At 40.2% G+C, this 24,623-nt stretch overlaps 1 protein-coding gene across 5 annotated transcripts in view; it reads left to right on the forward strand.

The window, feature by feature from the left end:
• The first annotated feature begins 2,526 nt into the window (after positions 1-2,526).
• The window catches only part of PASK (PAS domain containing serine/threonine kinase), a 33,478-nt gene continuing 11,381 nt past the window's right edge, over positions 2,527-24,623 (forward strand). For 2 of the 5 annotated variants that reach the window (XR_006103093.1, XM_042460174.1), the window contains exons 1-13: positions 2,527-2,650; positions 4,774-4,986; positions 5,731-5,966; positions 8,326-8,496; positions 10,536-10,676; positions 11,546-11,680; positions 12,618-12,932; positions 13,330-13,495; positions 14,728-14,899; positions 15,046-15,459; positions 18,406-19,529; positions 19,995-20,176; positions 23,242-23,409. Coding sequence is in view for 4 of the 5 variants with exons in the window: in XM_042460174.1 (XP_042316108.1) it covers positions 4,821-4,986; positions 5,731-5,966; positions 8,326-8,496; positions 10,536-10,676; positions 11,546-11,680; positions 12,618-12,932; positions 13,330-13,495; positions 14,728-14,899; positions 15,046-15,459; positions 18,406-19,529; positions 19,995-20,176; positions 23,242-23,409 (3,390 nt within the window). In the remaining variant the exon portion in view is untranslated. The remainder of the gene's footprint in view (positions 2,651-4,773; positions 4,987-5,730; positions 5,967-8,325; positions 8,497-10,535; positions 10,677-11,545; positions 11,681-12,617; positions 12,933-13,329; positions 13,496-14,727; positions 14,900-15,045; positions 15,460-18,405; positions 19,530-19,994; positions 20,177-23,241; positions 23,410-24,623) is intronic. The other 3 variants (XM_042460171.1, XM_042460170.1, XM_042460172.1) reach the window with 3 other exon arrangements.

Raw genomic sequence — 24,623 nt, forward strand, 5'->3', positions numbered from 1 at the left:
TATTATTATTATTATTATTATTATTATTATTATTATTATTATTATTATTAACCTTTATTTATGAAGCGCTGTAAATTTACACAGCGCTGTACATGCAATCTTTTTAGTTAGACGGTTCCCTGCCCTCAGGCTTACAATCTAAAAAGACATGACACAGAAGGAGAAGGGAGTGGTGGCGGGAAAGGGTACATACTGCTTCTACAGACTAACACAGCTATCTCTTTGAATGTATCAATGCAGTTATGGATAAGCAGGTGTTTAAAGAAGCAGAAGAGTCAGATCAAAACCGTTTGCTGTTCCTCATCCTGTGTGTGTTGTGTGCCTTCAAGTCGTTTCTGACTTATGGCAACCATAAGGCAAACCTGTCATGGGTTTCTTGGCAAGGTTTGTTCAGCAGAGGTTTGCCATTGCCTTCCCCTGAGGCTGAGAACATGTGACTCGCTTTTGGACTGTAAGAAGTTTATCACACGGGGGGGGGGGGGACAATTGGAAGTATAAACAGTGATTAACTCATGATAATCTGGCAACTGTGCTAATGGTTTTCACATGACGTTGTGTTCAAAGTGCTATTATCCTGTGAATAACCCATGATAATCTCACAATTGCACTAATGGTTTTCACAGGATGTCAAGATTAAATGTGATTAAAGTGCTATTATCCTATGAATAACCAGACAAGAAACAGCAGCAAATCATTCACAGGATTTCCCCATGAATGACTTTTTGCTGTTTAGTGCCTGGTTATTCATGGGATGATGGCTCTTGTGTTAATCTCATTTTAATCATGTTTTAATGACAATTGCACAATTTTAATGGTTTAATCACTGTTTAAACTCCACATTTTCTCCTGTGTGATAAACTCCTAAGTCAAATTGAGTCTCAATATTTTTGGGGGGGGGGGAAGCAGGATACAAATAAATATAACCATGATAATAATAAGGTCACCCAGTGGGTTTCATGGCCAAGCAGGGATTTGAACCCTGGTCTCCAGAGTCATAGTCCAACACTCAAACAATTCATCTCCACCGGCTCTCCATCCTCCTTGGTTCCCCATCCTACTCACAGCAATTGGTGTAAGAATGGCACATACTGCCACTGAATATGGATGAATTGCATTGGTATGTCTTATACACTTAGCCTTCCCTGGTTATGACTAAGCCTCTCTGCATTTGTATAATAACCCTTTAAAGATCTCTAAGCTTGTAGCTGTCAACACATCATAATAAGAAAGCTCCAGTCTGAAGAACTATATTTTATTTGGAAAATGCAGAGATTACAACACTGTGGTGATATAACAAATGGGAACCTGTTTTGTCTTTCTGATGTCTAAACCTTTCTGTGGAAACATATAACAATGTGTACTGTGTTGTTTTTAATGATAAAATCGTTTTGTTTGTGAAGAATAAAATATTGTTAAGAACAATAAAAAGGGCTTTTTTGGATATGTCTGCTGCAAAAGTAAGAAGGAGGAAACAGTAGGGCCACTGCATGGAGAAGATGGCAAAATGCTAACAGAAGACAGAGAAAAGGCAGAATTACTCAACACCTTCTTTGCCTCAGTCTTCTCAGAAAAGGCAAAGGGGCTCAACCTGAGGATAATGGAGCAGAGGACAGAAATGGGGAATTTCGGTACAGAATAAGTAGAGAGATAGTACATGAGCCAACAGTGTGATGCAGCAGCTAAGAAGGCCAATGTGATTTTAAGCTGCATCAATAGAAGTATAGCGTCTAGATCAAGAGAAGTAATAGTGCCACTCTATTCTGCTCTGGTCAGGCCCCACCTGGAATATTGTGTCCAGTTCTGGGCGCCACAATTCAAAAAGGACATTGAGAAACTGGAGCGTGTCCAAAGAAGGGCAACTAAAACGGTGAATGGTCTGGAAACCATGCCCTATGAGGAACGACTCAGGGAGCTGGGGATGTTTAGCCTGTAGAAGAGAAGGTTAAGAGGTGATATGATAGCTCTATTTAAATACTGTACTTGAAGGGATGTCATATTGAGGAGGGAGCGAGCTTGTTTTCTGCTGCTCCAGAGACTAGGACCCAGAGCAATGGATGCAATCTGCAGGAAAAGAGATTCCAGCTCAACATTAGGAAGAACTTCCTGACAGTAAGGGCTGTTCGACAGTGGAACACACTCCTTCCTCCTTCCTTGGAGGTCTTTAAGCAGAGGCCAGATGGCCATCTGTCAATGGGGATGCTCTGATGGAGAGTTCCTGCATGGCAGAACGGGGCTGGACTGGATCGGGGCCCTTGGGGTCTCTTCCAAAAACTCTATGATTCTGAAGCAAATGCTGCTTTGTCTTCAGGAAGGGGCCTAACTCCAGCCTTTCCTTTTCTTCCAAGGCCTCTGAGGGGCGTCCATGGCAACCGTTTGCGCGGGATTTTTTGTCGCCTTCTTCGAACGTTGGGCAGGCCCCGCCCCTCGGAAGCGATTGGACCGCCGCTTTGTCAGTTCCGAGTCTCGCCGCCTCATTGGCTGCCGGAGATGCCGGCGCTCCGCCTCCGCGCGGTTGGTAGCAATCGCAGAGACCTGAAGCTGAAGGCAGGCAGTTGGGTCGGAAGGAGGGCGGCGGTGGCAGCTCGGGAGGGGAGCTCCGTTCCAGCGCCAGGAAGAACCCAAGCCAAGGGGGCCCCTGAGCATGTGCAGAGTGCGTTTCCCCTCTTGGTTGTATTACATGGCTTTCGTGGGAAGTCCTTCACTTTGGGAAGTGTTTGAAGGGTTTTGGAGGCAGTGGCTTTCTCTTTCAGCGGATATAACCAGAAGGGCAGCCCTCCCAGTCTCCCTTAGCCTTAGCTCCCCTTTGCTCTAATAGGGACCACCTTCTCTTGCTGTTTAGTTTAGTTTATTCCGGGGTCCCCAAACTGTGCCCTTTAAGGGTTTTTTTGGACTTCAGCTCCCAGAATCCCCAGACTATTGGCCGAGATGGCTGAGGCTTCTGGGAGATGAAGTCCAAAATCTCTTTAAAAGGGCACAGTTTGGGACCACTACCAAGGTCTCTCTCACATTATGCAGTTACTTTAATGCCATTTTTTGTCAACTGCTATGGCTCCATCCTGTAGCATCCTGGGATTTGTAGTTTGTGGGATGTTTAGCATCCTCTAGAGACACAGCGCCTCACCAAACTACAAATCTGCAGGGATTCCCTAGGATGGAGCAGTGGCAGCTAAAGTAGTGCACTTTGATTATTCACGGATTTGATTAATATGTTCTCTCTAGGAGTCTCTAGGTCTTCCAGGGCAACTCTATGGTCAGCTGCAAACCCATACTTTCAACCTCCATGTTTGAATCTATCCATCCAGCTTGTGGTCTTCCTCTCTTTCTACTTCTCTCACCTTCCCCAGCAGGATGATTTATGCCTTCTCATGATGTGTCCAAAGTACCACAGTCTCAGTTTAATCATCTTGGCTTCCAGGGAGATTTCCAGTTAGATCTGTTTTAGGACTCTTTTGTTTAACTAAATGGTAGAGTGCAATTACAATCCTAAGCAGTAACTGCTCAAGAGGAGTGTGAAAGAACTGCAGCTTTAAAGCTTAGCCATTTAAAAATCTTTTCCACCTTTCCTAGCGTGATTGATTTTTTCCAGCAAGTCATGCCTTCTCATGATGTGCCTGATGTGACTTTCCGCTCCACCCATCCACCTGAGGAAGTAGACACAAGTCTGCTAAAGCTCGTGTTACCATCTTCTCTCTTTCACTCAGTCTCAAAGGTGTTACAAGATCCCTTCGTATACACAAATAATGTGGGACTTGTTTTGTTGTTGTTAACTGCCCTCGAGTCAATCTCGACCCATGGCGACCCTGTGAATGAGACATCTCCAAGACCCCTTGTCTTCAATTGCTCTGCTTAGTTCCTGTACATTCATACCCATGACCTCCTTAATTGTGTTAATCCATCTACATGCGGCTTTCCTTTCTTTCTACTTCCCTCCATCTTTTAATAATATTTATTTGTATCCCATTTCTCCCTGTATTGGATCGAGGCGCGTAACAACAAACATTTTTCCAGGGATTCGTGCCTTCTCATGATGTGTCCAAAGTATGACTGCTTCAGTTTTGTCATTTTGGCTTCCAGGGAGATTTCTGGCTTGATTAAACTACACATTTCAGAGAAAAGAAAGGATTACAGAGGAAGGAAGGAAAGAAGCAAACTCACCCTGAGAATATCAGTTTACAAAAAGAAAGACTACACTGGGTGTAATAGAATGCATTAAATGGCCTTAATTATCTTGTCTGTACCACTATTGCCTCCACTATTGTCTCTGCCACTGTTGCATTAAAAACTGTAGGCTTGTTGTTGTTAACCACTTTTGAGGTAGTCCTGACTCATGGAGACCCTATGGATGAGACATCTCCAAGATACTCAACCATGGATGGGTGAATCGGTGGATAAAGAATCCGTCTGTACAGAAGGCCAATTGTACATTCTCTCATCTGATGTGCTTTACATTCTTTTTCTAATCTTAATATGAGATTGGCTTTTCTGTGTTTAATACTATGACTTATTGTGTGAGGTGTATTTCCTCCATCAGGGATTTGAATCCCCGTTGAGAAGGAAAGAGGAGTTATAAATAATAATAACAATAACAGTTCTTCTGCTCCCCTTTCTCTTTGTTCTGCAGAGAGATCCTTATTTCTCTTTATTGTTTGTCACACCCCTTCTGCTACCTCTTTGTCCTGCTTCATCCTTTCCTGTATCTCAAGATTCTTGTTAAACCAAAAGGAGTTAACCTGCTAACTTTGAGATCTGACTGTTTTTGTTTTTATTACAAAGATGCTGAATTTTCTAGGGAGAAGAAGCACTCTGATTTAGATGTGACCATGGCAGCCAAGGAATGTGCCTCTTCCAAAGAAGTCCTGGTGGGTTCTTCAGTAACCCCGAGTCTTCCAGCAGTCTGTGAACAGTTGAACAAGTCCTTTCCATCGACCAACAAGAAAAGGAAGAACGGCCTTTCCAGGCTTTGCAAGAAGAAAACATCTTTGTCAGGTGATCTTCTTGGCAGGAAGAGATGCATGTCATCTGTTTGTTAATTGAAGACAGAAAGGTCCCTTTCAGCAACTTGAGCTTGTTGCCATGCTGTTGGATGGAAATATTTTAGGAAGAAGCTGCTTGGCAACAGAAGCATTAAAAGCAGATTCCCCCAATCTGGGCCCCTCCAGATGTTCCAGACTCCAAGTTTACCACCTGTGGGGCTGTAGTGAAACATATTGAGGGGTAGATTGGAGGAAACTGCCATAAATGAATGAGAACTGTGGAGGATGTTTACTGGGAAATGAAGCATTAACAAATCATAACTATCTTTGAGTTCTGGAGATATTTATAAGTTTGCTGTTAGTTGCTGGCCTTTGAATACTAGATGTTTAAAATCTTGTGTCTGCTTTTCCATCTCATCCCATTCATATAATAATATCATCTGCAGGTGCCCTGTGCTTTTAGAGACATTATTCCAATAAAAAAAATTTAAAAAAGAAAAAAAGAAAAAAAAAAAGAGAGCCCATTGCTATTAACTTTACCCTTTTTAATTAAAGAATGAGCTATGAGTACTTTTAAAACTTATTGTTGTGTGCCTGAACAACAGTGATGAGTCCTTCCCATGCACCTTTATTAAGTTACATTTTTGGACTTGGTATTGTTAGATTTAATTATTTATAAGCAGTTTTCCTGAAATTTTTCTCAGATATATATACCATTCAGATACCTGGAAAGTTACTTGTATTCTTTCTTCCTTAGAAAACGGATGGAATTCCTATTGTTTATCTTCATTAGCTGCCCGAAACATCTGTACCAGCAAACTTCACAGCTCTTGGACTCACTTGGAATCTTCTTCTCTCTCTTGTTCAATATGTAATGCCTCTTCTTGTTCCCTCTTAAATGTCCTGGCCTTGGGAGAATCTACTCAGACTCTGCCAACGGCTATACGCAGCCCAAACAAAGCCATCTTCACTGTGGATGTCAGAACAACCGAGGTACATACTAGCTTAGCTTTTGTACAAAGTTAAAGTAAAATGGGTGGAGCACCTATTGTCCTTCAGATGTTGTTGGACTACAACTGCTATCATGTTTGTGCCTCAGGCACTATCTGTGCTGGTTGGAGTTGATGGGAGCCTGGTGTTCAGGATGCCAGCTGTAGATTTCTATCCCATGACTTATATCAGGGTAAGCAACTCTGGCCCTCCAGATAATTTGACCAACAACTTTTATCCACCCTGGTCAGGATAGCCACTGGTAAGAGATTATGGGAGTTCCTGTCCAAACACTTGGAGTGCCACAGCTACCCACCTTTGCTTACACATTCAGAGCATGTTATCTTCTATATGTATGTGGAGGGATACTAGTTATAAAAGCCTGTTACAGGAGAAAATTAAGATGGATGTTATAGTTCAGTTCATGGGACTGTTGGTGTAGTACAGTGTAATTATTTTCAAGACAGTCTAGATTACTTACATAATTTCCTGAGATGTTTCCTATTGTCACTCAGGTTTATTCATATACAGTGTTACCCCGGGATACGAATGCGCCGCCTTACGAAATTTCCGGGTTACGAAAAAAATCCATTAAAAAAAACTGTTCCGGGTTACGAAGGTTATTTCGGGTTACGAAAATTTTTTTGGTGCTTTTCGGCGCTTTTTCGCACGAAATCGCGGCTTTCGCTATTAGCGCCTATGGGGCTTCGGCTTGCGAATGCTTTTCGGGTTACGAATGGCGCCGCGGAACGAATTAATTTCGTAACCCGGGGTACCACTGTACAAATAACCCAGCAAGGGGATTTGTTGTTGGGCATAGTGGTCTCCTTTTTCAATTCTGATCTCCCACATGTTGCTGTGTTGGAAGGGGGCCATGTCTGATTATGACCTTTCTGCTATGGGAAGTTTCCACACCTCTTTTCCATATTTTGACTCCCAGAAGCTGCCCAGGTATGATCTCTACTCTTGCTGAACAGATGTCTGTGTTTACTGACATAATGATAAACAAAACCATTGCTTTTTCATGTTTGTTTTGGGCTTCTAGCTCTAATTCTTCAAGTTTGTTCCCTCCACCAGCACACACATCTTGGATTTTATCTCCCTTTATGACTTTCTGTGCTTAACTACATAGAGACCAGACACACACACACACTGACCTAGTGCTTTTGTGTATTCCCTCCTACCTTCTGGGGAGTGAGCAATATTTTGCCATGCCAGCACAGCACCTTGTTGCATAACCCTGTGTCTCTTGTATTTCTACTTTTAACCTGTACTTTATCCCCTTCCACACTTGCCACGGGATGGCACTTTTCCTTGCAACAGATCCCAGTTTTTACCACCCTTTGCGCCAGGGTGACTTTTGAATCAAGACCTTAATTTTTCTCACCAATGAGAAAACATTGTAGGTGGTGAATGGGAGAAGAAATACAATCAAAAGGGAAGCCCCACAAAGAAGAGACTCTAATGCATAGCCCGCAACAGGAGCAGGTAGCAATGCTCCAAAAGAACTCCTTGGTAAAAAAGCAGCAAGGTGTGTTGCTGGCATGGTAAAGAATTATGACTGAGGCTTGCAGTTTGTAGTTTGTTGTGGCACCAGAACTCTCTGACAGAGAAGGCTAAATGTCTCATAAAACTATAATTCCAAGAATGCCATAGCATTGAGCCTTGGCAGTTAAAATGGTGTCAAACTGGATTATTCCTGCAGTGCAGATGCAGCCCATAATCTTTGTTACAGGATAGATCCTTATCACTTTCTTTATCACTCTGAGATAAACACTTTTTGAGTGATATGTACTGGCTACATGCTCATTCAGGCTTCTGATGTATACAGGGCAGTGTTTGAGATGGTCTTTCTCAATTTTTATTTTTTTAAAAAAAGTAATTTATTTTTGATTAGGAAGCACAAAAACATACTAAATCTTACCTTCGACCTATCCACAGGTCATATTAAAATCCATAATTTTGCCCCTAAAACCTACCCTCGACTTATACATGAGGTCGACTTATAGTCGAGTATATACGGTAATTGTTTCTTGTCTGCCATTAGAAAAGGTGGCAGTTGTGCAGCCCTCCAAATGTTGCTGGATTTCAACTTTCATCAGCTTTAGCTGACATAGCAAATGGTGAAGAATGCTAGGAGTTGCAGTCCAACAGCATAGGGAGGTCCACAGAACTCCTAGCTGTGCATTAGAATAAGATGGAGTTCTCTAAACCCAAATGAGTTCTGTTACCGTTCAGTGGTTGGCATTTAGCGTACTTGATCAGTTTTTGTTCTCCCACTGCCAGATACAGGGTGGAGGATCTTTACTTCTTAAAGCAGTAGAAGAGAAATCATTCACATTTCTTGTTCTTCTCTTTTCAGATTGTAGTTGCAAATGACAAAGGCTGCAAGCTTCTTGGCTATAGTACTCAGGAAGTGATTGGCCAGAAATTATCTCAAATGATTACAAAATCCAGTTGGGATATTATGGAAGCACTGAAGAAAGAACATGCTGGTGCTGAAGAACATGAAGCAGTAGTTCCTGGAACAGTGGTGTGTGAGACATGGAATAAATGTTCTCTAACAGATACATGTGTGGCCATTATGTCCTGTATTTTATACCGTTGCTCATATTGTTAAGTAGATACAAAAGAAATGATAAGGCACCTATAGCAATCCTATTTGTGTGTTGTTGTGGTTGCTGTTATTTTCATTTATATCCCGCCCTTTAATATTGGGACTCAAGGTGGCTTACAGAAAACAACAATAAAACCAAAATATAAAGCCGCTTTTGTTCATGTTAAAGAAGTATTTTTAAATTAGCTTTAACAAGAAACATCTAGAGTTGCAATGGAAGAATCAAATTATGCTCATTTGCTTGCATATTTGCATGCAGTAAAATCAGTTCTAGTGTTCAGCATTTCTGCATATTGAAAAAAAGAACAATATGTGTGTATAACGAATACAGAAATTTGGAGTACAACCAGAACATTTATAGACAAATCCAGGAACAAGAAATTTTAATTTGTGATGAATGGACTGGCTGCATGCTCATTCAGGCTGCTGGTGTATACAGGATAGTCTTCTCATCCCCCACCCCCAGTGGTAATTTGCTTTAAGTCAGGAAATTCATGTTGGTTAAGAGAAACATAATCTTGTGTTGTCTCTTTCAAGCCTTGTTTGAACATGGAGGTTGAAGGCCAGTCCTTCTTAAGCTTTCTGACCATTACAATACGAACAGCCATGTATATTGTGCATAAATAATTGGTAAACCTGCAGTTTAGTGGGTGACCCTCTCCCAGTTACTCATAACAAGGTTTAGCAGTTAACTAGGATTTTCTTCCAAGGAAGGGCTTGCCAATGTCAAGCAATAGTGTCTTGGACTGCTACTGTGCTTTTTAACAGTGGTCTCTCAAGAATGAAGATATCAGTTGATGAAGCTTTTTACATCATGACTAAATTTAGGCCTTCTTTTTCTCTCATATGTATAGTTATGAAATGTTGATGTTTGCTTTTACAAAAGTAAGAAATGTTGTGGGACTTTAAAGGTGAATATAGTTTTTGTTGGTTAAGATTTTCTGAACTAGATAGAATACATTTCATCAGATGCATGTAGTGTTTATCCCCAGTTCCTTAGAGTGCCAATTTGAGTTTTATATATTATGTCAACTATTTGGCCTGAAACATTTCAATCCGGTCTTTCCTATTTCCAACACTGATTCTATACTGAACCTTGATGAATTCAAGATGAAAAGAATATTGCAGCCTTAGGAAGATTCCTAATGTTTAATATCTGCCTTATGCGATGGTACTCAAAATATATAGTAGTTAAATTATAGGTTTTTTTCCTTTTCAACACATTTAAAATCAGTGGAAATTTTATTTCTGTGTAGCTTCTGAAGGTCTTCTGATATAGCATATTCTGTCTAGAGCTGGCGTCTAGGAGCGTGACACAGAACTGTCAGTGTCAGCGACCATGAAATCTCTAGGTGGTCTTTGGCAAGCAACTGTTCTGTGCCTGCTGTTCCAGTATTGGGCTAATATAACTGATATGACATCCAAGGTTTATTTTAAAGCTCCGTTCTGATAAGTAACTGAGGGGACACGTACGAAGCACTTGGAACATTCAAAGTACTGTAAAATTATTACTTTAATACGTAATCTCCTCTCTCTTTTTACTTTTTATACATAATATGCCGAATGAACTATGGACCTTTCAGCTCTGTGAACATAAAAGGAATTGAATGTAAATTAGGCAACAAAGGCCCTTGCACAGTACTGGAATAATTCTGCATGATTATAATTCTGATGGATATATTTAAGGAATAAGTATTTTGATAAAGCCTGATGCTTTATCAATATAGTATTATATTTATTTGATATAATATAGTATTATAGATAAAGTCTCCTTTATGCAGAATCTTGTTATAACTGATGCAGATCCATGACCAGAACCTTTGAATATGTATTCTTAATGTGGTAAAGTAGATGCTTCAAAACTCTACAAATAAAAATGCAAACAGGTATGGAAATGGACTGATTAAGTTTTGTACTCTGTAGACTGGAAATGTAACAATGTATTTTATCAATAGGTAGATGTTATTTCCCGTAGCAATGAGAAGATCCCAGTCTCTGCTTGGACAAGAAGAATTAAAGCCCATCACAATGAGTACTGTGTGGTTGTTCTGGAGCCTGTGGAAAGACTTTCTGCCTCTGTTTTTTTCACAAGTAATGTGAGTAAAGTTAGGAAAAAGACGATATAATCTAAAATGAACAATAAGCATCCCTATGGATGTACAAAAAATTAAGTGAAGCTTTTTGGATTTCCGGCACATGTGAAACAAGACGCTAGCTGTCTTTGGTGTGAAGCAGATGGGCATGAAGGAGCAATCTCTGGCCCTGATTGTTGTGGGACTGCGGCGACTGCATGGCCCTCTCCCGAAGTGGGTCACTGCCACAGTCCCAAACAGACCTTTTTACCGACAGCTTCAGAGCGGCTTCCAGCTGCTTCAGGAGCATGCGTCTAAACACCATGCCCCCAAAGTGTCTGGAAGCCATTCTATTTAGCCTGTTTGTTTCGAGCCTGAGTCAAAGAAAACAGATGTATGTGTTAGCTTGAATTTGGTAAAGTTATTGGTCTCAACAGATTGCTTAAACAAATCTGTTGGGAACTTGAATGTTTTAACCATAAGAGGATGCATGTCACACCAGGAGTTGTTTTCCTGTTGCTGTATACAATATTGCTATGGAGCTTTTTCTGACATGAAGGGTCTGCAAAGCTTTGGCAGGCACTGATGAATATAAATTATTTTTTAAACAATTATTTTATGTTTTCTCATTGCTTTCTTGGAGGTCTTTTGTATGGCAGAAAGACAATATATAATATAAATCTAGTAAACATGAAAATTGACTAGACCTTGGAGGATAAGGAATCCATGTGAAAATTCATTATCTACCTTAAAATGGCATTTCATTAGGACCTATCTTCTAAATCATTGTCTGGCATTTCTGCCTTCTGTAACTGTATTTTGTTTTCAATACTGTCAGAAACTTTTTTTCTTGAAGTGCTTTGAACCTAATTCTGTGGAATTATCATCTGAAGGGAGAGATTGCTTCCTGTGACCCCCTTTTTGCTCATCTTTATGGGTACACATCCTCAGAAGACGTGATTGGTCATTATATAACCGACCTGATTCCCTCTATTCAAATCCCTACACCTGGCAAGAAAATTCCAGAGGTACCATATTATTATTATTATTATTATTATTATTAACCTTTATTTATAAAGCGCTGTAAATTTAATATTGTAAATTAACACTTTTTCTCTTGAATGTCATTTGGGCATTGGATTTCTACATAGGTTGCTTCTGTATATAATTCCAAATTTGTGATACAGGTTGAGTCTCCTTTATCCAGAAGTCTGAATTCTGAAATACTCAAAAAATCAAAATGTTTTTCAAGGGTGGCTGAGACAGTATAACAACACTCTTGTTTTCTGATGGTGCAATTTACACAAATTTTGTTTAATGAACAAAACTATTAAAATAATAGATATTTTTAAGATAATAAAAAGCTATCTGTATGGGATGTATATGCAACAGATGAATTTTATGTTTAGACTTGGGTCCCATTTCCAAAATATCTCATGTACATATATGTAAAACTACAGATATTCCAACATTCATAGAATCATAGAATCGTAGAGTTGGAAGAGACAGCAAGGGCCATCCGGTCTAACCCCCTGCCATGCAGGAAATCTAAATCAAAGCATCCCCAACAGATGGCCATCCAGCCTCTACTAAAAGACCTCCAAGGAAGGAGACTCCACTACACTCTGAGGGAGTGTGTTCCACTGTCGAACAGCTCTTACTGTCAGGAAGTTCCTCCTAATGTTGAGGTGGAATCTCTTTTCCTGCAGCTTGCATCCATTGCTCCAGGTCCTAGTCTCTGGAGCAGCAGAAAACAAGCTTGCTCCCTCATCAATATGACATCCCTTCAAATATTTAAAATGCTTTTGGTCCCAAGCATTTTGGATAAGGAATACTTAATATGTAATAGTTAGAGGCCTCCATCCAATCAGATTTTTTTTTTGAATTTTCTATTTACTGTCAATCAATATTTGGTTTTCCTTCAGTCACTAACCTATGACTGGATCTGTTTGTTTTTCCCCCCAGAATATCAAGATTCAGAGATCTGTTGGCCGAGCAAGGGAGGGAACAACATTCCCCCTCAGCCTGAAACTGAAAGTGAACTTCCCTATTCAAGAAAGTGTCCCAATACTAGAGAACCATGAGCCAGAACTTGATGCTGACATTTCAGAAGATAGCACACCTTCTTTGCCTGTAAATTGTTCTTTCTGTGCTACCATCTGGGTTTTTACTACCATCAGTGGGCTGATAACTGTTCAAGCTGATGGCACAATTTATGGAATCAACAACACATTTTCTCTTATGCTGTTTGGCTATGAAAAAAAGGAGCTACTAGGAAAGGTAACTTTATATTGTTTCCTACTTTTCTAGAAAAGACTTGTGTAGTCATGAAGTGGGTAATACCTATTAAATTGGCAAATTTTACCAGCTTTGGAAATAGCTGTTCTGTTGCTAAGTGCTGAATTCGCGTAGCCTTTCAGCAGATGGGCAGGGATATGAGACTGATTCATTTGAGTTGCCAGTAATATTTAGTATACTATTATCACAGAATGGAAAGAATTTAAATTTAAGCTTTCACCACAAATCAGCTGTGTTTTGACTGCATATTAGACAAAGATCATATATATATATTTGTCTCTTTTAATCAATTTTAGATTATATTGGCTATCCTATTGGGAATCAATAATGGAATAAGGGGAACTACATAGATTTTACCTTGTTTCATTCTATATTCTAGAACATAACTTTCTTGATTCCTGGTTTTTACAAGTATATGGACAAAGTTGGGAATTCCTCTCTGCAGCTCCAAAGATCTAGAGGAAGTGATGATGTAGATGTAGAAAATGTGAGCAAATTTAAAGGATCCCAGATGGATGGCTGTAGTACAGTAGAAGGCAATGAAGGTCAGTTTACTCAAGTAGTGGGCAAAATGCTTTGTCTCTGTATCTTCTCTTTAAAAATAGGTTGTATAATGCATATAGTGTACCCTTTTTATTTTGCTTTTGTATGTCCTTTCACAAAAACAAAAGAATGCCAACCTGAAATTGATAGTATTGAAATTGAAATATTGATTTGCACTTGTCAGAGGATGTTGAACTGAAATCATTCATTTGCAATATGGCTTGATTTGTTGTCCCGTGTACTTTGAGCTTACTATTACAATGTATAAGGTGTTAGCCCTGAAATGTGAAGGACTGTGTAGCTTTTTAGACAGAATCTATGTTTACTGTAAATGTATAAAGTTAACACATGTTCTGCATTTCTGGATCTTTGAGCCTTTTAACTATATTGTAAATAAATGCAAAATAATGGCTCCTTTGTATCAATCTATTTGAACAAAAACATACCAAGATTCCTATTATGCATCTTTATTTGGGTCAGGAAAGATTTCATAATGTATTCATCCAAGGCCTTTTGCCTGATAAGGGAGTCCTGCTTTCTAGAATAAACGTCTTTTTGGAGGGAAAGTTAGACCAAATTGAAATTGCCACTTCAGATTTAATAATTACATGTGTAGTCAATTTTTTGCCTGATAGAAGCTGGCTTTTGGGAAATTCCTGAAAGTCTTCATAAGATTGTAATCTTAAACACATTTACCTGAGTAAGTATATTGCATTATGGGACTTTCTCTGAGTAGTTATGTATAGGATTGCACTGTAAGTGAGGTTAAAATTCAACAGCTTCCCCACAGAACGGTGGTTTTAAAATGTAGTGCAAACTGGGGTTGATAGGTTGTGTTTATTCTGGAACAAACGGGCAAGATTAAAATGTTAACATACAGTCTATAGAGCCTTTCTATTCCAGTTAAAATAAGAAAGCGCAAGTCACATTACTTGTTCCTTAGCAACAGCTCATATTTCCTGAAGAAGGTCTGCCTGAAGATCCATAGCTCTAACTAATCATTGTATTTTAGGGTTGCCCCAAATGTGATATGGACATATGAATAATGTTAGACATACTTATTAATTTTTAAAAACATTTTAGAAGTATTTTTAACCTCTTATCTAAGAGTAAAATATTATGGGAGTTTTGTAGCTATAAAAATGCTGAACACATGAAGTGGTTCTCAAAGTCTTTTTGTGTATAGCAGGCTAAAAGAACCACTACACACCTCTGTTTTGTTTCTTTGATTCAGGCACCACCCCAGGCATTGGAAATGTGTCTTCATTGAGTCTGCAAGTACAACGGAAATTAACATGGAGTGATGGGGCAGAGTTCCCTACTGGGAAGGATGCCCAGTTAGAAATGGGGGGTAATTTGCCTTCCCTTCTGTCATCTTCCCTAGAGGCATCTACATCACTTAATCGGTATGTTTAAAACATGGGGTTTAATCAGTAACAAATGTACGTTAGGCATCCAGTTGCTACTGATGTTACATCATGGGATGGAGAATATATTGGAGAAGATGCTCTCTTGTTCTACACAACATAACCATAAAATGTTTTCCCCCCAGAAGAGACTCAACAGTTAGAATGAATGTGTCTATCACTGATGAGATTCTGCCTTCTGAGCGGCTATGTGAAGGAGTCAGCACCTATTCCCAGATGACAAAGCCTACTAACTCCCAGCCACATGAAACCTGTTCACCAAATCAGTCTCATTCTGAACCACATGTATTAGAAGTTAGAGCTAAACAGCAAGAGAAGCATCTTCCCAGGAGCAGTTGTGATCTAATTCAGGGAGAAGAAGAAGGTGATGCTTTAAATACCCACAGTTCTGGTTTCCCATATGAAATAATGGATTCTGCCACAACAATAAAAAGTGATGCAACAGAGCTCCAGGACAGGGAAGAAACACAGCGGGAGGGTGGACCTAACCTGCCTTCTCTTTTATCACCATCCACAGGGGCATCTGCATCACTGAATAGGTGGGTGATGCACACATGATGGAGGTTTTGAAGTGTACCAGGCATCCATTGGTCCTGCATGTTCAGCATTGATAGCATATTACATGTTTTATACTTGGATCACTCAGTTGGCACTACACACAACACGTATCCCATCCCCACCATCTGGACAAATTTCTGAGAAGTACAGGGCATGATGGGGTGAACTATATTTTTTATCTGTATTTCTGCACTGAACCTTTTCTCCTTCAGGAAAAGTTTGCTTTGGGAAGAAATTTGTTATAACTTATTATGTATATTTATATTTACAGTATATTCTGCACTTTTCCCATTTTGAGACTCAAGGTGGCTTACAAAAGTGAAAACAAGCATGCTAAACATTCTCATTATCCAAAAGTTTAAAATGTAATTATTAACAAAATGGATACCAGTTAAAAACAGCAAAGGAAAAAGAGGAAAACAGCAAATTGAAAATCCAGCTCATTATGCAAGTCACTTTCCCCATGAGCACTCAGTGTTCAACAGTCTGTCAAAAGAAAAAGTCTTCACTGGCCTGCAGAAATATGGCAAGGAGAACATGAGTCTAATCTCTCTTAGAAGAGAGTCCCAGCACCTGAGAGCAGTCACTGAGAGGGCTGTTTCATGTTCCCACTAGAGGTACCTGAGAGAGGTGGGATAGAGAGAATGGTCTCCCCACATCTCAAAACCTGGGCAGGCCCATTAGGGAGAATATGACCATTTTTGAGCAGGGTTGCTGGCAAGGTAGTTTTGGGAGTCTTTCCTCACATGCTGATTCTTTGCTCCAAATTGCTCTCCATCCCCAGTGTTTCCAAGGTATGTTTTCAAGGTTCTGTCTTTGGGAAAAACAGAAGTATTTGACCACTGATATATGCAATTTTATATACAAGCCTCTTGCACTTCAGTATTTTAATAGATTTCATGGGTTATCTAGCAACTAGACAAAGATTACTATAGGTTTAATTAGGACCTTTCTTGTGTTGCTAAATGGCAACCTCCTGTGATGGGGAGTGGGTGGGTTTCTTTCTTCATGCTTTCTTTATACTGATGAGTTCTTTAAGTGAAGGTCATCTTAGTCTGAAAGGACTATGATTAGAATACATTTCTCCAACAGGTTAATAGTTCTACACAGATGTGAATGCTTTGCCTACATCCAGAAAAAAATGCCTGTTCCCCTCACCTTCCACTTTAAGAAAAAACAAAACAAAAGGAGGTGGCTAGCTGCATCATTCCTAATAGAGTAATTTTAAAAAAAACTATCAGTGGTGAGAACTGTGACTTTACCTGGCAGTGGAATGTATTTACTTAAGTGCTTTCTAAGCTGCAATCCCTTACTTATTTAGGAATCAGTGGGACTTTTTAGGGTCAGAATTGCTCTGTCTTACTTCAAAATGAATATATTCACAGTTGAAATTGCAAAATATTGCTGATTCCAATAGGCCTTGCTTCTTAGATGGAGGAGTAGGTAGCTCTTGTACCTATCATCAGGTAATGCATAAAATGCATGAGACAGCTATCACAGATCAAACTCCACAGACACGACTTTGCTGCCTCTGCCTGTCATCTCAAACAATACCAACGAAATAATTGGTCCATTAATAGGTGAGTCATCTAGTAATATTCATGCCAGTGTGGTAAAGTTATTTTCCAACCATTTACTTGGATGATAGCCTAGGGATGCTTCATTTATATTTTTACCTTGAGGTCCTCAGTTGAAGTGTTGGTGTCTATGTCACCCCATGCCATCATTGAATGATTCATATGTGGAATGACAGGAGTTGCTCAGTTTTATTTAAAATTTTATTGAAATCACACCTTATGCCAATAAAAAGTTTCAAAGTAGTTCAGTCAGAAGGTGAGTTCTCTCAAAAGGCAGAAGGACTTAGCAAAATAAAATCAGTTTTTCTAAAAGATAATAATAGGGATTTGAGTGCTTGTTTGGCAGAGGATATTTTATAATGTAGGGGATATGGTGGCTTAGCGGTTAAAACGCTGACTCAGACGATTGTAAGGTCATCAGTTCGAGGTCTAAGCACTGTGATAGAGTGAGGTCCCATCACTAGTCCCAGCTTCTACCAATCTAACACTTCAAAAGCATGTAAAAGTGCAAGTAGATCAATAGGTACCACTTTGGTGGGAAGGTAACAGCATCCTGTACAGTCATTCTGGCCATATGACTATGGAGTTGTCTTAGACAACACTGGCTTCCCTAGCTTAGTAATGGATATGAGCACTGGCCCCTACAGTCGGACGTGACTAGACAAACTTGTTAAAGGGGGAACCTTTACCTTTACAATGTAGATGTCTCCCCCACCTCCAGTTATTCACCGGATGACACAGAGGAAGAATCCACTATGACTGGGTTATTCCTGCATGCCAACCAAATATTCAAGAGCCCACTGGCTACCAACCCATGGTGAATTTCCAGGGGGGAAAAGAAATAGTTGTAGGCAATGGGCATAAATATGGTGCAGGTCCCTGGCACATTGGAGGGAGAAAACCTCTGCCAGTTCCTCACATCAGATACTTTAAGAAGCATGGGTTTTAGTGATGTCTTTTTTTTTTTTTTTTTTTTTGGTGTTTGTTTTTTAGGAAGGAGGAATAATTTTTCCTATAAAAAAAAAAGTGAGAGCGCGTGGGATCAAAACTATTTTGCTTTGTTTTTGGACCCCATAGCCATTCTTTTTTTTTTCTATATTTTAAATATGGTATATATTCTCCTTAATTATCTTTTTTGTATTGATTATTTTTTGTTTTTTTGTGTTCATAATTTTAATTATAATAGTTGTATTAAACTTTTGTACACCGTCTTGGGAACCTTTACATGGATGGTGGTTAAAATATTTTGAATCAGATCAAATAAATGATTAGTATGGGGATCAAACCACTGGGGAAGGAGCTCCTTTCCTTTTCTTAACATGATCTGTAACTTTTTTTTTTTCATAACAGGGACTGTACAGCTGGTAGTCATGGGCTGGACCATGATGAAGTCCTGCATTCTGAGAGCTTACAAGATGGATATTTCACTGAGACTGCAAAAGCTATTAGTTTTCAGGAGCATGAACCACATTTACAAAACCAGTTGCATTTGGAGCCATGCGTGTTAGAAAATAAAACTAAATTGCAGGAGAGGGTTCTTTGCAGGAGCACCTGTGACTTGTTTCAAAAAGAAGATGAACTTTCTGATAGACATGCTTTTGGTTTGCTACATGAAACTTTGGGGAAATGCCAATCTACCCCTATATCTGCAGGGCAAAAAGGTTCTCTCTTGGGTGATCAGAGTTCGCCCGTAGATGATGATTTTGGACATAGGACAAGTGTGCCTTGTGATGTATCATTTGGCACTCCCACTCTGGATGAACCAATGTACAGCACAACATCTAGTCTCAAGCAAACCCATGGACCTCCGAAAAATAGGGCAACAAATGGGGGCTTTGAAAACATTCTGTTAGAAAATTCAACAAATGATTTGCCAGCCTTGTCTGAGGAAAGGAGAAGCAGCTCTCCTGTTTCTATTGGATCATTTCCTTGTGATGACTCTGCACTTACTGAGGGAAAGACAGTTGATATGATGGATTCTCTTTGCTGTGGCTTGAAGGACTTGGCTGTCAGAAGTGGCGAGACATATTCAGATGCACATGTTGCTTCTGGGCTGATACAGCTCTCCTTGTTAAGTGGGGTAGATTGTGGCCAGTCCCTGGACCAGAGTAATACTATTTCTGCAAGCATTCAAGCAGAGTTCCTGTTGAAGGCTGATTCTCCAGCTGGCTGTCACAGAAGCTTGCTTGCTAATAAACATTCAGGTCCCTCTGGCTTAGATTTTGGTACCCACTGTTCTTCTGAGGCTGAATGTGCTGCAGAGAGCATGGGTCACCATCTAGAAACACAGTCTCCAAATAATGATGAACTGTCCAAAGAAGAATTTATGCTGTCGAAGCAACAGAACATGGCACAAGCAACATCTACTCCTGTGAAACTAGAAGCTGTGCTATCTCAAGGAACTAGTCTGAACAGTGAGATCCAGGAAGGCAGCTATTTGGGCAACTGCTATCACAGAGATGGTTCCAGACTCAGTAAGTCAGAAGTAGTCATATTCTCTCTCTCTAGTACTTTTAATTGGACACCAGTTTCCTCTTTGCATAAAAAGTTTGCACACAGAAATGCATGTTCAGTGTGTTTTTAGCTGAGCAGGGAATGATAATGTATGGACATAGATTTTAAATGAATTTGTGCCTTAATCCATTTCCCATCCAGGTTTGGAATGCAGAAGCAAACCAGTCAAGTAAAACATTAATTTGATTTTGCTAACATATAAACTGTAAGAAATAATTGGTTCTCTGTGAAAATTAGAACAGAATAGAAGGCTTCAACATATGTTAAAACCATGGTGGCCAACTCTGGCAGGCCTAGAGACAAAACTTTGGCCCTCAGCACTCACATTTGTGGATTTTAGTATCTTGCTCTGAACTAAGAGTTTTACGTATCTTTTTTTCATATCGCCACCTATCAGAGCATCCTCCTGTTTTGTAATGTTGCAGGCATACTCTTTGAAGTGAGACGTGTAGAACTGCAAGACCCTGCTGCTCTCTTTTGTATTTGGGTTATGAGAGACCATTTCCAGAGCCAGAAAGAAGCAGCAGCAAAAACACAGTTACTGCTTTCCAGTTGGGCCAGTTCCTCTCAAACCCTTGTAGATGTCCCTGTTCACAGTTTAGCAGATGTAAGTATTCTGAGCCTTCATTTCATTAAGCCATGGTTTTATGGGGATGAAATAACAACAAATAAATATGCAGCCAACTGTATTCCTCTGGAAAGCATGATCCATTTGAGGTCTGCTCAGTTTAGGTTCAAAGGAAACATTGAAGTGAAACTAAGTCACAGAGAGTCCAAAACATTGCATTCTTCATGACAAATAGATGGAAATTGATGCAGAAATAGAGAATATAAGCAAAGAAAGTGTTCTCATGTCCCTTCAGTCAAAACCCTGACACAGCCTCAAGTGGAGATGGTCCCCAAGTTTGTACTGCTAGATATTTACATTCTTTTAGCCTCAGATGGGCTTTCAAGCTCTTGGGCAAGCCACCAGTATTTCCTCTTCCCAAGACTGGGGTGTAAGCCCTGGCAGGTTTGACTTTCTAGAAGCTTTGAGATGATATTCAATGGCTTTGGAGGGGTGAATTCCACCCTGTTCCTTCCCCACTGAGACAGAGAAGAGGGAGAGTCAAACTGTCAGAGACAGTGAGAGCTTATCTGCACCAGGATGGATACATTCTGGTTGCATCTCTGTTTACCTTTAGGGTTATGGCCTCTTTATTGAGTAACATGTTCTATGATGCCATGGAACATGGTTTTAAAGCAAGCTAGTACATATCTATGTGTAGTTAGCAGATTAGGATGTGTGTGTCTGTTTCTTATAGACAAAATACAGTGGTACCCCGGGTTACGAATATAATTCGTTCCGCGGCGCCGTTCGTAACCCGAAAGATTTCGCAACCCGAAAAAGCCATAGCCGCTAGCGCTGAAAGCCGCGATTTCGTGCGAAAAAGCGCCGAAAAGCACCAAATTTTTTTTCATAAGCTGAAAAAAAAAACGTAACCCGAAACAGTTTTTTCCTATTTAATTTTTTCGTATCCCGGAAATTTCGTAACGCGGTGATTTCGTATCCCGGGGTACCACTGTATAGTAATTAAAGAGAGGTAACACACAGTGAGAGTCAGCATGGCACAGTGGTTTCAGTGTTGAACTACGACTGAAGTCTTCCCCCCTAAGAGTCTTAAGGCAGATCCATCTATGACATTTCAGGAACTTTTAAAATAATTTGTTTGTTCTTGTAAAGATGTGACAAACATTTCAAGCCAGTATGCTGTGATGGTTTGAGTGTTAGACTAGAACTCTGGAGACCAGGGTTCGAAACCCTACTCAAGCATAAAAACCCACTGAGGCGGAATACAGACTGCCCCTTTGGGGCGGCCTGCACCCGCTCCTTTCCCTGATGGATCAGGGCCTCAGCTGCCACAGCGGCAGCCCCGGAGGTCCCGATCCAGCGCTTTTCCTGGGCTCTGGGAAGCAGCAAAATGCCACTTCCCCGCGGCCTGGAAAGGGATGTCCTTGGGGCTTCATGCCCCAAAGACACCCCGTCAGCGGCGGGGAAAAGGAGAAAGGGGCCACTCGGCCCCTTTCTCTCTGTATTGCTGGTGCCACCGTTTAAAGGCCATGGCAGCTATATGCAGCAGAAGGAGCTCCAAAATGGAGCTCCTTCTGGCGCCGCTGAAAGGGCGCCACAAGCGCCCTGCAGCAGTGCCGGGACATTACGTTCGTGCTGTAGTGTTTGGCTGCGGCGCGGCTGTGACGTAATGGGGGCACCCATGTAGACAGGGCGCCGCCATTACAACGCTCGAGTTACATGCTAGGGTTGCAGGGCATCTGGAAAGGATGCCCCAAGGCAACCCTAGCATGTATCCAGGCTCGCGCTTTGCGCCGGTCTGGATACTGCCTGAGTGACCCTGGGCAAGTCACATGCTCTCAACCTCAGGGAAAGGCAATGGTAAACCTCCTCTGAACAAATTTTGCCAAGAAAACCTGTGATAGGGTCACCATAAGTCAGAAATTACTTGAAAGCACACAAAAACAGCAATAACAATACACAACAGCATAGAAAAAGGATATCATGTGAAAAATTTCCAGACTAGTCTGGAACACTAGATCTTTTTAATGTGATCTAAACCCATGCATTAAAAATAATAAATCAGGAAGTAGAACATAGTGATGGAAAGCAGAACACAGTGGGGATCATGTCTCACTTTCATATTAACAGTAGCATTCTCCCCCTCCCCCCTTTAAAATGGTATGCTGCATTTTCACAGGAACTCCACTGTAACTGCCATAGCTTCATCCTACAGAATCCAGGAATTCATAGTTTTGTGAGGCACCAGCACTTTGGCAGGGAAGACCTTGTAAAACTACAAATTCCAGGATTTCATAGGTTGGACCTACAGCACTTAATGCATGAAGACTGCATGATTTCTATGGTGTTGATGCAACCCACATACCTGTTTCTATAGATATCTTGTTTAATTTTATCTGTCATTTTCAGAGTGCCAGGTGCAGTTTCACAAAGTTATTATTAATGGAATAATCAGATCAGGACAAGATATTGCCAAATTGCATCCTGTGATATCACCCACAGCTGTGCTGTCAACATTTGTATTGTACAGCAGTTGGGCAGAGGCACATTTTTGGTGTAAAACAAGGTGCATGGGAGGAAAACTGTAGCATCTCTCTCTCTCTCTCTCTCTCTCTCTCTCTCTCTCACACACACACACACACACACACACACTCTGATACTCTTCTGTCAAAATTCAGCAGTGTCTTGAATGCAACTCCTGGAATAGAGGTTTCAGATGGAGCCAATGGAGTCAACTGGAAGGTGTATGCACTGAACCAGACAAAGGTTGCCTGGCCCAGTAGTGGGAATTTGTTTTCAGTTGTCAAGTTTTTAAAAAACAGAATCATTCAATCTAATGAAAATATTGTTAGGGTACTTAAAGATTACAGTTTATTTTGAATGTAAGCTTCCTTTGTTACTGACTCCAAATATCAAAATAGTTGATAAAGATAAACTAATGAGATGAGTGTTCTTAGGTTACCAGTACAGCAATTGTGGGTGGTAATATCTATCTGTCTTTAACTGTTGTTTTTTTCATCCTTGGATCATCCTTGTTTGTCCCATCTTTAAGATGGAAGTCAGTCAGATTTTGTAGTGTGTGTCTGTTCTTTCTCTTGCAGTTGATCAAAACAACACCTTTGTTTGAGAATTCACGGCGAGCTGAAGAGCTGGAAAAACTGAAGGCTTGTGAGGGAGAATATGGAAAGAAATATGATACACTTACACTCATTGGCAAAGGAGCCTTTGGATTTGTCTGGACAGCCAAATGCAAGAAGGATCAAAAAGAGGTAAGAAAGCAAAACTAGTTTGCATGTATTTACGTAATAGCAAATTTGTTGGTAACCCTTTTGATTTTGGAATTAAGTCTGTTTGTAGTTTCCAAAAATCTTAATTTCAAACTTCAAGTAGGAACATATAATTACTGATGAGTTCAGGTTAATGTTCATATTAAAGCTAGCTGTTTGGTATTACATTTTATATCAGTGCCTTGTGTGATGTTAAGAAATTTTTGTCTTGATATTTGTTAACACTCAGGTTGGATGTGCTTTTTCACATGATATCTGGTATCTTAGGAGTATCAGATCATTTTTTCTCTCTGTAGAGAGTAGAAAATAAGCTTCTTTTCCTTCCCATTAAGACCCAGTACATGTATAGTTTACCTGCCAACAGGTATGCCAACTGCTGCTTAAGTAACACTCCAAGGACTCTAGAGTACCTACCAGACTAGGAGTCTTCAGATCACCAGGCTGGCAGACTGGTCAGTTCTGGTAACACTTCTTTGAAGTAGGTTGCAAAATCTTTTGTGATGAGCAGTGGCAGACAGAGGGTAACTTGTGATGTACTAGCAAATCTCTGCAGTTGATTTCTGATCCCCAATCTACAATAATAACAACAGAAAATATTTTTTCTTTTTAAGATAAGCTACTATAATGATACCATTACTAAGATATGTGGATTATGCAATATTACTAGTGGAAAACATAACAGACCCTGAACAATGACTAAGGAAGGTCAAAGAAGAAAGTGCAAAGTCAGGCTTACTCCTGAACACAAACAAAATCAACGACCATGGAGGATCCACAAATTCAACCTAGACAATGAGAAATTCAAAACAGTTAAATAGTTACCATACCTGGGATCAAACATTGACCGGAACAGAAACCAGAATAAGACTAGAAATGGGAAGGACAGCTGAAAGAACAAGACAAGATCTTAAAGAGTAAAGATGTACAATTGAGCACTAAAGTTAGAATCGTCTAAGCCATTGTAATCTCCATCACCATGTATGGGCGCGAGAGCTTCACCGTGAAGAAAGAAGACAGGCAGAAAATGAATTTATTTGAGATGCGCTGGAGAAGAGTGGACAGCCAAAAAGACAAACAAATGGGTCCTAGAGCAGATCAAGCCAGAAGTCTCCCTAGAATCCAAGATGACAAAACTTAGGCTTGTGTACTTTGTGTAAATCATGAGAAGACACGACTCATTAGAAAAAAACAATAAT

This window comes from Sceloporus undulatus, chromosome 3, assembly GCF_019175285.1.
Source record: "Sceloporus undulatus isolate JIND9_A2432 ecotype Alabama chromosome 3, SceUnd_v1.1, whole genome shotgun sequence".
Taxonomy (NCBI): Eukaryota; Metazoa; Chordata; class Lepidosauria; order Squamata; family Phrynosomatidae; genus Sceloporus; species Sceloporus undulatus.